The sequence below is a fragment of the Panonychus citri genome, unplaced genomic scaffold (genome assembly GCF_014898815.1).
Source record: "Panonychus citri isolate SS breed McGregor unplaced genomic scaffold, ASM1489881v1 Contig00138, whole genome shotgun sequence".
NCBI classification, from domain to species: Eukaryota; Metazoa; Arthropoda; class Arachnida; order Trombidiformes; family Tetranychidae; genus Panonychus; species Panonychus citri.
Window position 1 is genome coordinate 3,465,745 of NW_026515543.1, and position 15,865 is coordinate 3,481,609.

The 15,865-nt window shown below is 28.9% G+C and overlaps 1 protein-coding gene and 2 long non-coding RNA genes across 11 annotated transcripts; 2 read left to right on the plus strand and 1 right to left on the minus strand.

Annotated features, from left to right (window-relative positions):
• Positions 1 to 703: 703 nt before the first annotated feature.
• LOC128393739 (uncharacterized) lies at positions 704 to 4,532 on the minus strand. The gene is made up of 3 exons (XR_008326255.1): positions 4,263 to 4,532; positions 3,944 to 4,142; positions 704 to 1,680 (listed from the first exon to the last, which is right to left on the minus strand). It is a non-coding gene; the product is annotated as an uncharacterized LOC128393739 (long non-coding RNA).
• Positions 4,533 to 4,589: 57 nt separating this feature from the next.
• LOC128393738 (uncharacterized) lies at positions 4,590 to 7,956 on the plus strand. 6 transcript variants are annotated; one of them, XR_008326250.1, is made up of 7 exons: positions 4,600 to 4,954; positions 5,124 to 5,171; positions 5,548 to 5,845; positions 5,977 to 6,263; positions 6,319 to 6,629; positions 7,045 to 7,557; positions 7,738 to 7,956. It is a non-coding gene; the product is annotated as an uncharacterized LOC128393738 (long non-coding RNA). The 6 variants fall into 6 exon arrangements; XR_008326254.1 differs by having other exon boundaries at positions 4,603 to 4,954; positions 6,063 to 6,119; XR_008326251.1 differs by having other exon boundaries at positions 4,604 to 4,954; positions 5,977 to 6,119.
• Positions 7,957 to 7,961: 5 nt separating this feature from the next.
• Positions 7,962 to 15,522, plus strand: LOC128393736 (uncharacterized). Of its 4 annotated transcripts, none has more exons than XM_053353949.1 (4): positions 7,962 to 8,851; positions 8,936 to 11,747; positions 11,830 to 13,981; positions 14,524 to 15,522. In XM_053353949.1, the coding sequence occupies exons 3-4, from the start codon at positions 12,841 to 12,843 to the stop codon at positions 15,174 to 15,176; spliced, it is 1,794 nt and encodes a 597-aa protein (XP_053209924.1). In that variant the 5' UTR covers positions 7,962 to 8,851; positions 8,936 to 11,747; positions 11,830 to 12,840; the 3' UTR covers positions 15,177 to 15,522. The 4 variants fall into 4 exon arrangements, with proteins under 4 accessions (XP_053209924.1, XP_053209923.1, XP_053209926.1 ...); XM_053353948.1 differs by having other exon boundaries at positions 9,006 to 11,747; XM_053353951.1 differs by having other exon boundaries at positions 9,006 to 11,747; positions 12,885 to 13,981.
• The last annotated feature ends 343 nt before the right edge of the window (positions 15,523 to 15,865 follow it).

The window sequence follows — 15,865 nt, forward strand, 5'->3', positions numbered from 1 at the left end:
CCTCTCCACCGAATCAACTTTCCATTGATAATCATCTAAATTGTGATTAAATAATAAAAGAAGAAGAAAAAAGCAAGTTGATTAATCGGATTAATATGAACAATCTTATTATAAGAGACTTGATAATATATTAATTATGTAATGATGATGATGATAATTAAAGCAGATTAATTGGAAACATTTTAAGGATTAACGATCTCATTTCTTATGCAATTAAAAGCTACAATAATTAAAGTAATAGGGATAAAAACATGTTTACATAATTTAATCATTCTAATAACTAATTAGTATTAAATTAACTTCAAGTTATTATCGTTAGACAATTATCATGATAATTAGTTTACATTTAGTGTATTAGTTAAGATAATTATTTATTATTAAATCACTGGGACAATTATCAAACTATTACTTAATTACAATTGTGATAATCTATTGTCTCTTCATGCTTAAGGTAAATTATTCTTGATACAATTTTCTAGACACTAAATTATCAACTAATTAAACAATTAGCATTAAATTCAATCTAAATTTCAAATAATAACAATCATAATCAGAATCATCTTTTTAATCATTATTAAAATATAACTTTTTTTGGAAGGAAAAATAAATTGAAAATCAGTAATCACTTTTCAACATGAAATTTAAGTTCTAAACATTATTATCATGATAATGTCAGAACTTTTTTTCATCTCTCTCTCTCTCTCTCTCTCTCTCTCTCTTCATCTTTTTGATACAGGTAATGATGATAATAGTAATAATCATGATAATCAGTAAATTATATCAACTTAGAGAAGAAAAAAATATAATTTACTTTTATCAAAATCTCTGGAGAATTTGAATCTTTCTGAATATTATCTTGACTTGGAATATATTTTGAGCATGATAGTGAGAGAAAAAAGGTGTAACATGTTTGTCTTTCAATTCTGTGTCTCAATGAATCAAATTTATTCGAATTCAGTGTTGTTTTTTTTTCTCTATGATAATTTTACTCACGTTCTGGTTGAAAAGTGGGAGTGGAAAATATTAGTTGATTCATATGAATGGAGGAATAAGGTAAATAAACACAGGGAGAATTGTTGAGTATATTGAATTTAGAGTAATAAATTGTTAGCATTTGTCATCATCATCATTCTGTAAATTTTTTTTCCACAGATAATTTCATATCTTTATGTATATGAATGTTAGAGAATCACAATGTAATTTAGTGAATCTCAGGAATAGAGACTATTTGACAAGTGGAAAATTTTAAAGATGATGATAGAGATGAAGATGATGATACCTATAAGTGTTAAATTATCATTATAATATCATGGAAAGTGTTCCAGTTACAGGATAACATTTTATCCGCCAAAGATAAAGAGAGAAGATGATGTGATGACAGGCGCAAGTGAGAGGATAAACTTAGATTGAGTTCTGTAGTAATACAGATTAATAAAGATTCGAAGATGAGAAAAGAGAAAGAGAGATGGTGAAGATTAAACAAGGTAATCGAAAACGAATAAAAAATTCAAGGTGAAATTCATAAAATTCCAAAATCCATGGTAATTATTGATCGATAATTGCGAGCGCGACAACTTTGAAAGTGGCTTCAAGAATCGAAAAGAACTTTTCGAAACGATAACTGATCTCCTTAAGAATCAATCGGAAATATTCTGGTCAAGGTGAAGATTCTTCGAGACACTGAATCAGTAGAGAAAAAGAAAAAGTTTTCTCAGTCCCAATTAATCAATATCGATAATCTTAATCAAGGTGAAATCAAGAGAGACAAACAATCTAATCCCTAATAGGTGAAGATACAAAAAGAAAAGAAAAACTCGAAATCATGACAATCGAATCTTTTCCTCAGAATTATTAGAATTAAACTATTATCATTATCTCGATTTATCTTCTAGTGATAAATGTTCGTTTTTAACCTGAAAACATTTACGAATATCAGTTATTGTCCCAATGAGATTTTACCACCAGGAACCATTTTCCTCCCTTCATCCCACTCTGATAATCGTCAATTATTTTGAGTAAAAATAAAAAGCAATTCAATACAAAACTATTAGGTTTTTATGATCTTCCTCATTATTATCAACTTATCATCAATATATCAACAACAGATACTCATAAATATTATAACTTCCGTAACCATTAGACATCTATCGATTCATATTTACGATTCATTGGTACAATTTAGTGCATATTGATGATTACAAGTGAATTAATAACAATTCAATGATAACAACAACTTGTTAAGTAAATGAGCCATGTGACTACTCCGATATTAATGCGGTTTCATCATCACTCTTCCTGTACATACATCGATATATAACAAGTAATAAAAGGTATTGTATCGTCATCATTATTATTTATCTTCCTTTTGTCATCATGAAACCATTTTCTTCTAATATTGTCTCTCTCTCTCTCTCTCTCTCTCTCTCTCTCTCTCTCTCTCTCACTTACTCTTTTTGTGTATCGTCTTCATGTTGTTGTCATCATCATCATTTTCTTGTCAAATGTATTACATTAAAAACCACAGAGAAAATAAAATATTAGATGTTGAATATTCATACGAAAATAGTGTAAATTTAACTTGATGGAAATAAAAGAATCCTGAGTAAAGGGATAAAATGAATGAGTTTTACTGAGCGAACATGAAAATTTACTTGATTTTACATTTTCCATGTTGATGTTTTCTTCCTCATCACCATTCATATCCATTTCTTTCACCATCTTCTAATATTATTTCAAATTCACTCACCTAAATGATATTATATAAGAAAGTGAGTTTAATGTTTAGAGAAGAAAATAAAACTTTTCTTTCTACTCTTTTTTTCATATTATTTCGTATTCGATATTTGGTAAACAAAAGGTATTCAAATGGACAACAAACAAATAAAGATTAAACATGTAAGTTCGTAATGTCCATAAGTAATTTCGAAGTTAATATATTTCAATTTGTTATCATTCTTCTTCATCTTCATCTTCATCTTTCTCTTCTTCTTTGCAGATTCAATCCCAAAGTGACCCTAAAGTGACCTTTACTTTCTAGATGGACTATTAGACTGTTTATTATTATGACCAAGAGATTGTTATGATTATTATCATTTGATAAACAAATAGAGATATTCAAAAGTAATGGACATAAAAACAACAATAATCATCATCATAATCATAATATCAACACAAAATAATGATAATGACAATGACGACTATGATGATAATGGTTATTTTTTTATATACTCACCAACCAATCAACTAACTAGTGATAATAATTATTATTATGGTCATTCAAATATCGACATGAGGTCAATGTCGAGTGACTTGGTCAGTTTTTTTTATATTCTGATGGCAAATTAACATATAATGAATATTTTAAATAGCCACAAGTCAATATTTTGCTTTTACATTGATATTATTAAATTGTTATTAGTTATTGGTTGATTCTTATGGTATTCTTATTATAATCATTATATAATTGATAGAATCACAATTAGATTTTGTGATCATTTTAATACGTTTACTTTTCTTTACCTTTTACTCTCATCTCATTTTCTTATCCTCCCATTACCACCCATTTACCCTCCTTCATCCCTCCTCTCTCTCTCTCTCTCATCAGAATATGATGAAGAAAAAAAACATTAATATACATGTAAGATGATTATAAATTCACCCTGGGGGTTATTTTCATACTCTAATCAATGAACATTTATATCTAACAATTATAACTAAATCAAAATGTTCCAAATCAATGTAATCATAAAAGGAAGAAAATAAAAGTGAAACTCTTTGTTTGATATTTTCTTTTGCAATAAAAAAATATGTATAACTTTTTCTTTATATCAATGGTCATTGAATTTTTCTTTTCAAATGACCTTTGACTGAGTGGTCAAGCTTTAAACAGAAAGAGAAAGGGAGAAAGGAGAGGAGAGAGAGAGAGAGACTTAAAATAACATACCTTTTGTATTCATCATTATGTATACATTCATATCTGTATTATTGTCCAGTCTCATTTTTTTACAAGGGACTTTACAGTTGGTTGTGTTTATACTTAAGACTATTTTGGTCAATTGGCTTGTTAGTGGACAATGAAGATACAAAATAAACTAACAGTAGTCGCTCACAACAATAATATGATTATACACAATTGAATTAGCCTAGAGAGAGAGAGAGAGAGAGACAAATGATAAACATATTAGTAAAGTTGATGATAGAGATGATGATATATCATTATTGTTGTAATTGAAAAAAGAGTGATAATAGATTTGTTTACTTACCTGTATTGATGAATAAGATGAAGATAAAGATGATTTGTTTGGTCCAATGGAGAAGATGAAAAGAGAGCAACCAACTGTAATCGATGGACTCGTGTAGGTCAAACAAGAAGGTGGCAAAGGTAAAGAGGCAAAATAAGAAGAAAATCTTCAAGACACCATTGAGAATGTTAGAAAAACATGATGACCACTGTCCAACTTTCTATAAAGGTGTTGACCTTAAATAAGTAATTGAGAAAAAAACAAATTATTCTCACTTGTTAACAAGAAAAATAATCAACAACATCTTATGTAAACAAATTGATTCTCCTCCCACTTCTGGTTACCAAGCAACGAGAATCTTTTTGTTTACTTTGTTGATTGTTTCTCTTTTTTAATTATTTTTTTTCTCTTTTATTATTTATGTCATTTATTTCTTAATTGTTGATCATATTTTTTATTCTTTTCCACTTGTAATTCCTAATTCAGTTGCGAATTCAGGTGTCAATTGGTCGTTGAATTGGAAGTTGAGAAAATGTCTCTTCTCTTTGGCGTTGGTTTGATTGTTCATATCTTTGGATTGGCGATTCTTCAAGATTAAGAGCTGATTGTTATTCATTATGGTGGAATTTCAAAATTATTCTTTTATCTAATTCTCTTTATTAGAATTTCATCTTTAGCATGATCATTTTGGTGTAGTGTCTTTGGAGAAGGAGGTAATTGTTATGAAAGTAAAACGATACACTTTCTTCCTGGAGGAGATTCTGTGAAAGTTGAAGAGAAATTCATTTTTCTTTTAGGCTTCAAGATTGTTTTCTTTTTACTTTTACTTACCAATTCTTATTTCTCACCATTTCTCTTGTATCTTCCTCTTTTATTTTGTAGGTAAAAACAACGAAATGGAACTGGAAATGATGATACACCAAGATGAATGTAGGAAAAGTAATCCAATTGAGTTTAGATTTTGATTGTTGTTTTGTGTTTGTTGATGTTCATCCGCAAACATGTTACATTAAATGACAGAAAATGACAATGAATCTTCACTCTAATCATCATCATCATCATCTTTTACCTTGTCATCCCTTTCTCTTTCTTATTCCATCTATAACTATTACCTATCTTTTATTATTCATTTTTATCCTCATCTTCATCCATTGGTTCACCTTTTTAATGTTTCCTATTCCTTTACTATTTTCCCTCCTCTCAAGTACATTTTATTTCCTCATCTTTTTATCTTCATCTTCTTATAATCAACTTGTTAACCTTATTACATTATTAACTATTATCATTTTTACTTCTCTATTTACAGATGATTACAATTTGTTACTCTCCACAGGAATCATCATTCAGATTGCTTACATTATTGCCCATCAATTTAATGGACCAAAATTACCTAACTAAATATCGTCAATTGTTAATATGCTGCTGATTTGATTGTCTTGATAATTTCCATTGTTATCACCTTAATCATCCATTTCAATCAACTAATTTTTACTCTACAATCTTAAAGTATCACAATTGGATCATCAGTTGGATACAAATTTAATCAAATTTCATCAGCTGATTTCCATTAGATAAACATATCAAAATCAGTTAATTTCTTTCAGGTTTTTCTAATTGACTTAATTTCTTCTCTTTTTCTTCTTTTGCAATCAATTCCTTAACAATATCCACCATTAATTTCCTATGCAATTGACCAATTTTCACTCATTCATATCTTTTTTCATTCATCTTCCAGGTAACAATCCTCCAATTCCTGTAACTACTGATTAATGGGGATACTTAATAATGGATTGTTTTTGTTTTTTTAACAACAATGTTAAGCAATCACCATGAGATTCATTTAATGCTTAATTTAACTGATTTATGCTGGATAATCAAGTGAATATATCATAATATCTATGAACCATATAACTACGTCATCTTTAATTCACCTAAACCAGCTTAACCATTTCATCATAACAGACTAACCCTTTTAAAAGCTTAAGCCATAAGCCTAATCATTTGTTATTAATTTATGAATGAGTATTTTGCTTCAAAATATCATCATCATCATCATCTCTTTCTTTTCCTCTCTTAGATTTATCTTCAATATAAACAAGGAAACATTCATCATTCATCATTCATCCCTGATTCCTTATCATCATCCAACAGTATTAATAATATTAATCTGGCAACACCAAAATAAAGCAAAGTGATCACCTTATCTCAATTATCATCTACATTATCCTCATCATATGTATTATCAGGATGGAGATGAAAAAAGAGACAAAGTTCACCCAACAACATGTTCCTCATTGAGATTGAATTAGATGATAAGAAAGAGATGTCAACCTTTATCCCCTTTAAAGATCAAGAGTAATTTCAAACAATCAAATATTAAATTAATTGGTAAGTGATGGAAGAAAAAAAAAATAATTCACCTCAATCATCATCTGATCATTAGTTTGATTTATATTCAATGATGATAATCATAAATTGACTGATTAAATGACAAGATAATTTATCTTCTCAATAGAGATGAATGAAAGATCTGAGCATATGTAACAAGTAATTGACTTTTTATTAGATAAAATTGTCATGAGAATGATGAAAGAAAAAGATAGAGAACTGAATCTATCATCTTCCTTTCTAATATTTTGTTATAAAGAAAAATACTCTCATCATAACGGTAAATGTATTCTAATGCATAGGTAGATGTATTAATACATTAGGTTACACTTTTCGTATTATTATTTGAAAGAAATTCAAAAACTAACACAAATATTATTTTTTTTCTCTCTTTTATATTTTATTTCTATTCTAGGTCACCCTCTTCTTTTCGTGTTCTATGAGTACTCACTACCCACCCTCGAGTGTTCTAATAGCTGTTGACTCTTAAATCAGTTGTCAGGAGTTAGAGAGAGAGAGAGAGAGAGAGAGAGAGAGAGAGAGAGAGAGAGAGAGAGAGAGTAAATGATATCACTATTGGCTCATTGACGCTCTTTTATATTGGTGATTTTAATAACAGTGATAAACTAGTGACTCGAAAATCAACTGGTTAATGTACAAATTTGTACTACGGTCGAGTACCTATTGAAGTATCTTTCTCTCTGGTGAGGAATCAAAAGGATAATCCTAAATTAACTCAAGAGGGAGATCGTGAAATTAAACAACAAAAGAGAGTCACATTCAATCACAATAGATTATCGTAAATTATTGACGTTTTTTACTCTCCACTAAAGGTTCACTTGTATTGAAAATTATTGATTTGGATTTAAAAACAATAGGAATTGAATGATCAAAATTCACGACGATTTGGACTAAACTCTTATCATTGGTAATCTGATAGTTAAATTGGATCGATTTGTTTGGTTCATTAAAAATGGAAAACGATAACCAAACAGAATCTCATCATTTTCGTTTAATCATCAATATTTAGAACTTTTCTCTAAACCCATTCGAGACCTTTTTTTGTTGACCTTTCTAATGGTCTCTCTCTCTCTCTCTCTCTCTCTAGCTTTTCTCTAGTGAATATACATTGTAAAAACTAAAGGAATTGGAATTATCATCGAAAATGGATCAAAGATAAAGAGATAGGAAGATGAGCTTTAAATGTCACCTCGAAATTCAATAGCAACAATTAATCCTTGTCTCATCCCAAAGGAACGCACTAAAAGGGACTGTCATATTTCACTAATCTTTTTTTCCTTCTCTTACTTTAATTTCCTCTGTCTCTCTCTCTCTCTCTCTCTCTCTCTCTCTCTTCTCCTCATCCTCATCTTCCTCCCTCATACCACCTCCTCCTATTTTTATTGTTGTTGAAACTATTCAACATATAAGATATCAATCGGATTGTCTTTTAAAAAGATTGCCTGATGAGTCTAATGATAACAATATAATTTGAATCATGATTACGTTGATAATGATTATGATGATGATCAGCATCACTTACCAATTATCAAAACCATTTACTACTTATATATATCTTTCAGATTCCCCTGATGAAATTGAGTGTCCATCATTAAAATCAACAACAATAACAACAAGTAGATAATCCAAATCTGTTCATCCTCATCCTCTCATCCCATCTGTCTATAAATTTATCATTTTTTACTCTTGATAATCAACATTTAATGATGATTATCTTAAATAATGTTTATCCGCATCCTTTTTGGCATTTTTTTTTTCTATCCTTCACATTTACATGCTGATCGTTTCTCAATACCTTTTGTGATCCACATTCTTACCTGTTAATCACCAATGACATCAATTTAGCTAATCACTTTTCCTCTTCTTTTTTGTCCTAAATAAACTCCCAAAACTAAATAACTCACAATCAATTGTCTCAACAACACAGGTAACAATGCGAAATGAATCAATCATCACTATACACATATTATCATTCAAATTGGTACGATAATCATCGTAATTGCGGTAACAATTAGTGCTCAACTTAACAAGCAGAAAGGGAAAAAAAGATGAGCTGAAAGAAAAGGATTAACAATCATAATAAAGCACAAAGACTAAGCTCTTCCTGGATGATGACAAAGGATGATAATGGTTAACCACAACAACATGTCCTCCCACTAATAACACTGATAAATAACAATTGTAATTGATGGATTTGTCAGGTAAATATGATGATGATAAGAAGATAAATTTCTCATCTTTCTCTCTCTCTCTCTCATCTTTTCCTTTTATTGGTAAAAACTTAGAAGTCATTTTCTTACCTTGAAGAGAAAGTGATTAAAGGATTTCATCTATTTTTTTATTCTTAATTGTTAGAGAGCAAGCAAACTATCAGTTAATCCTTTTCCAAAGATAATAATTGGATAAAGTGGACGAGATTAATGAAAAGAAAGCCCTTCAGGGTCAATGGATAACAATTAACAATAGAATTGATAAAGAAAATCAATCTACCTGTTTGAAGAGTAAACAATTGACAGTTAAACCATTTTGGGGACAATTTAAACTAATAAACAATCAGTAAGATAATTTACTCTTAAATAACTAAACCAGGTAAGAAAATTAAGCAAATACAAACAATTAACCAGTTAATTAAAGGTAATTATTGAAAATGAACTCAAATAAACATTAACTGTTCTCGTTACAAGTTGATCGGTTTATTAACTTGATTACCTTGATTATTATCAATTTTAAATTGTAATTATTTTTATCTTGTACTAGATTTTCCTGATTATCATCATTATTATTACATTTTGTTGACAAACTAATAACAATTTACTTGATTAGATTGAGATACAATCAGTAATAAGATGAAGATGAAACCAAAACATTGACAAGTAACATGAAACTGTTTCCATTTCTAATAAGCATCAGAGACAAAATCGATTCCAATAATGATGTTACCTGATCATTTACTCATATTCATAGTTAGTTAATTTAACTATAATTTATCTTAATTGATGATGAAAATTCTGAGAATGAGAAAATTTCTTCCATTACAATTAACTAATCGATTTTGGTCTCAAGAAACTTTACCAAATTGGTTCTAAAACGCATTCGATTGCTAATTAAGGGACAATATGAACATTTACCTAATTATTTACTTATAACAATTAACAAACTGAATCTATTTTCGGTCATCAGAATCAGTTAGTTATGAATAGAAGTTTAAAATTTCTGGTAACCCTTTCAATTTGTATTTGCTGTTAATAGATTGTTATTATTAATATTATTTTGGTTGAAACTAATTATTTCAGTTGAGATGATTTTAACAATCAGTAAATAGTCACAATCAAATGATAATAGTAACCAATTCACTTGAGTAAATTGTTAGATATGAAACTTATATTTACAGAATGAATTGAAAACTTTTTTTTCTTATGAATGAGATTTTTTTTTATACTTTCTCTCAATATAATAACACTAACATTTGATTATTCATGTTCATCCAAAGGTAAATTATTATTACAATTATGATAATTTATCATAATCAAGTTTATCTAGATGATAAAAGATGATGAATGAATTACAATTTCAATTGATGACGATGAGAAAATATTTGAAACTTGAATGAGTTTCAAATTCATGGTGGAAATTTGCCAATTTTTGTAATAATTTCATCAACTAATCGTTCATCTTAATTGTTATTGATTCTCATCAATTCGCTTGATTATCATTTGTTTGCCTCTTTTTAATCACTATTGGATATATTCACTGATTGTTAGATATTCTTAATGTTATTTGATGACAAACAATTTAACCAGAATCAATGGTTAATGTAAAATCATATTCATGTAAAAGCTAATGGAGGTTATCATTTAGATCTAGTTTTTTGTATCAAAAGAATCAAAATAAATGAAAAATTTTATCCTCATCACTTATCCTCATCTTTAATCATCTTCATCATCATCATCATCGAGAATCATAATAATCAAATGGAATTTTTTTTTCTAATGGAATCAATTTATTTATATCTCTTTACAATTTCTAATATTGAATTAACTTTCTCAGCATTTTGATTATCATTGCGGAAATATAATCTTTCCGGTTAACACTATTACCAAAACGACAATTAACTGAATTACACTTTGAATTGTTATTCCAACAATTAGTTAATTGAATTGAGATTTTGCTTGTTCATTTTTTTTTACTTTGTTTTCAAACCTGAAGATAATTAATTTTAAGTGTCAACTGTGTTGTTAATGAATTATTAATATTAATACAATTAATGAATAGGATGATTACATTTGTCAATTTATTAATTCATTGAATTGATTAAAGTAATTAGGGTAAAGTTTAATTGCTGCCAGTCAATTAGATATGAATGTGAAATCAATTATCATTAACTGGAAATACTTAATTTCTCATCAATTGAATCTAATTATTATGATTAACCATCAGCCTAATTTAATGATTATAATTATGAAGAGAAGTTTAAATTGTTCATTAATTTGTCATCTCCTTTCAACTTATTGTTACAATTATACTTTTTAATGATCTTTTCATGATTATGGTGATTAAATTGATGATGATTTATATCATCATCTTCAATGGATGATAATAGTCACAGAGAGAGAGAGAGAGAGAAAAACTTTTTCTTTTCTTTTTTTTGATTAACGTTTCGATCTCTTTGCAATTAGTATATCGGTCCCTCGGTCCGTTTGTTTTTCTTTGTTTGGGTTTTGATTGTTGTGAATTAATTGTTAATCTTATTTAATGATTACTTTCTGATTAATGTACATTTAATTTTCTATCATTTCTATTGTAAACTAACGGTTGTAAGTGGATATTAATTTTAGTGCTTATGTTGTGTGTTTATGGTTAATCCAATTATTGAATCACTTTTCGGGTTTTGTTGTTCAGGCCTAAGGTTTTAAGGGAAGTATTTTTTACATTTGTTTTCCTTTTGTGTTTATGGATTTGACTTTGATTTTTTTTTTCTTATTCATCTTCTTCATCATCTTTGGTCTTCATCTTCCTCTATTGTGGCCATTGTTGTTGATATGATGGTTTGTATGATTTTCCGATGACTTTCAGTGATTATATATTCTGTTTACAAAGGTAAGTTTTTATCAAAACTTGTAATCTTAAACTGTAAGGGTAATTTGATATGATATAATGTATAAAATTTTGATTTGGTCAGTCAATTTGCCAGTCTATTAGGATATATTAATATACTGGCTACTTGGTTACACATAATCACAAGGCTTTTGTATCATTTGTATCATGTAAAGTTGACCTTAAACCAAAAGAGAAGAGAAAAATTTTGGTAAAAATATTCTTTTCTCTTTTTATTTTCTTTCATTATCCTTGACCAATATGATAGAATAAGATGAAAATGTTGATTGTTTAGGTTAATTTACAAGTTGATTTAACTCGTTCTATTTTCTTTGACCAATTGAACGAAAATTTGAAATTCAATTTCACCTTGTTTCCTTTTCTACTCCGTTCCAACCAATTAACAAAATGATAACAATAATAACGATAATATTTATATGATGTTGAAGAAAATGTAAAATAATAAGTTCCAGGGAAGAGAAACTGAAAGTTTTATTTTCTATTGAGGTAAAAAGCTAAAGAGGAAGACTCGAAGATAAAAAGTGTGAGTAGTAAGAGAGAAAGAGAGAGAGAGAGATGAAGATACGGAAGAGAAAAGAGAAAATGAAATAAACATTATGTTCCTATAGAAATAGGAGGTTCTTGTTGTAAGAGTAAAAGGATGAGGAGAGATGATGTCGGATGAAAATCATCTGAGGCGGAGTCATGATGATAAGTGATGAGCCAATAGAAGAAGGAAACATTTTAGATTATTTAACATCTTAGTTTTTTCATTCTCTTTTCCTCAGTCATCATCCTTATCCTCCTTATCTTCATCCTCTACTCAAGCAAGAGAAAAACTTACGAACACCTTATTAGTAAAATAACTCACTCTCTTTATGGAGTAACAACTTCCAATGATCATCATAACACGAACAACAATTTAGCTACAATCAACTTGCATTCTCCTTAAATTTATCTTCATCCTGATCAATCGGAGTCCTTTTAATAACTTGAATAATTGTCGCTCATTAATTTTGAGAATAACGTACAAGTGATTAATTAATTTACTTTTTCTTTTCTTTTCTTTTTTTTTTATCCAACTTTCTCTTCATCAATGATGGAAAATCAAACGGATGATGATTTGTGTTCCAATGGAAGTGACCATTCATTAATTGATCAAAGCGAATTAATCACTAACAAAACAATCGCCAATAACAATAATAGTGTTTCTACAACTGGTCCTAACAATTTAATCAATTCCAATTCGAGCATTTCAATTTCTAAATCATCTCCTAAATCACCGCCGAAATTATCGTTCAGCATAAGTCGACTTTTATCTAAATCAACGAACCCACCGAGCTCCAGTTTATCTTTATCATCGACAATTAATTCACAAAATTCACTATCAACGGTTGATTGTGTTAAAACTTTTGGCAAATGTTTAACATCGATAATTGTTACACCAACAATTACAAATCATCATCATCAACAATCAAGTAAAAATGTTGTATCACCAACATCACCAATTCCAGTTACAATTATCTCAACATCTTCACCTTCATCCTCTTCACCTTTATCCTTATCCTTATCATCAACAGGATCATCAACAATTACAACGATTACTTCAACCTCATCTTCATCTTCATCCTCCTCATCATCGACAACACTTAACCATGTAAATAATAATAATAATAATAATAATTTGATCTCTTCTTCAACCACATCTTCATCATCTTCTTCAATCTCTGCCAAGGATAATAGTTTAATCATTGATGAATTAACTCGTAATGGTAAATTAAAAGGTAATTTAAGTCCAATCTCATTTGGATCTAAATTGTCAACCACCTTAATCACAGGGTTATACAATCATCATGTTAACAATCATCACCTTAATCATCATAATAACAACAATCGATCAACATCAACAACACCTCCTCCTCTATCATCTTCATCATCATCACTTTCATCATCAACAACAATTAACTCATTAAAAGGTTGTCCTGATAAAGATGCTAATAATTTTAATGATAAATCTGTTAATAGTAATCAAAATACTAATGATAATTTAATGACCACCACTTTTTATCATCATTATATTACTGATGCTTTTAGTGATTCAATGTTGCGACTTCATGGTGTTCATCCTCATCATCCTTCACATCATCACCTTTATCATCCTCATCATCATCCGTTAACCAATGGAAACTCATCTAATCATTCAATTTCATCTCATCCATCGAGACCTTATCAATCAGGTAAATGATTTATTTTACATTTAACAATTAATTTCATGTTAATCATAATCAATCTGGTTGTTTGTTCAAACAAATTTTCGGTTTTCTCATAATTTAATCATTGACCAGAATTAAACTGAGTTGATATTGACATGACTAAGGTCAAGCTAATCATGTTTATCATGATAAATAAATTATTCAAGTTAACCTGATAATCCAAATGGGAATTACAAGTTAATACTAGGAAATTATACTTTCTAATCAAATTATGATTATCTTGATTGTCAACGATTAGTTATCATCATGAACATTTTCCTATCTAAAATTAGCCTGATAGTTATCTTTAGAATTGAATTTTCATATTTACTCAGCTTAAGATTAATTGCTAAGAATTGACCTTATGAATATTATTAATCCAATGGTCACAATAAAAAGTTATTTAGAATGTTATTATTACAATTTATTGATCATCTTCAGTTTTATTAAACTGATTCCGTTATTTATAACTCATTTCAATTTGATTCCTTTCCTAATTGTTGAAATTTAATTGATTGTTACATTAGACACTCCGGTTGATATTGACATGGACGAAGGTGTTACCTCAGATTCTGATTGCGAATCAGATATAACTGAACAAACAGGATTAGGAGATAAAGATAGTAAAGGTATTGGTGGTGATGAAGATGGTTCATCCCCTGGTTCTGTGGGTCATGGAGGAGGAGGAGGAAGTTCCAACGGAGGTGGACTCAACGGAAGTGGTCCAAATAGACGGAAAAAGAAAACACGAACAGTTTTCACTCGAAGTCAAGTTTTCCAATTAGAATCAACGTTTGACATAAAACGTTACCTGTCTAGTTCAGAGAGAGCGGGTTTGGCCGCGTCCCTTCATTTAACTGAGACTCAGGTGAAAATATGGTTTCAAAATCGTCGAAACAAATGGAAGCGACAAATCGCCGCTGAAATGGAAGCACATAACATGGCTCAAGCCGCCGCTCAACGGATCAGAGCAGTTCCTATCCTTTATCACCCTTGCCCACCAACAGTCAACACCAACCACCTTCATCATCCCCATGTTTCCGGAATGGAAACCTCACTGACCGTTGGCTCACCGCCGGGTACAAATGGAGGACCGGCTCCCACCCTACATCCAACTCTCCATCATCCACTTTCATACTCAATCAAACAACTACTAACAAGGCCCAACAAAACATGTTAACACTTCCAAGTCCTTGTTAATTATTATTAATTATTACAACTTATCATCATTAACTATTATCTTTCATCATCATTTATGATTATTAACAATTTAATCATTTCTTTTAATTATTATTATTGTATAATCTTTATTAGTTATTAACTAATTGTCAACAAATGTAATTATTATTATTATTTAACAAAAAGAAAACAAAATCAATGCCAATCTTAAGCTTTCCAATTGTGTAACATTGGAAACAAAAACAACAATCAAAACAATCAAAGGAATTATCAATCAATTAAAATCACTTTCCTTTTAATTGTTGCAATCGAAAGAAAAATAAAATTTCAACAGAAAATCAAAAGACAATTAATTAATCATATTGATCGCGTGTAAGTTAATTAAAGTAGATCATTAATCAAGTTAACACTCACAAAATGTATGATTAACATTTTATCAACTTTTTTTTATGGTTAATAAATCAACTTGTTAACAATCAGTTGATTTACTTTGCTTTTAATTCAAAGCAATTAATATTAAATGAAAATTATTAGCCTCAGGGTAAATTATATCAACAATTAATCAACACAATATTTGATGTAATTTATCAAGGGAATTGCTATTTATTATTTAATTACTACAATTATGATTAAACTAATCTACTAATATAATTATGATTATCAAATATTAATAATATGATGATTAATGAG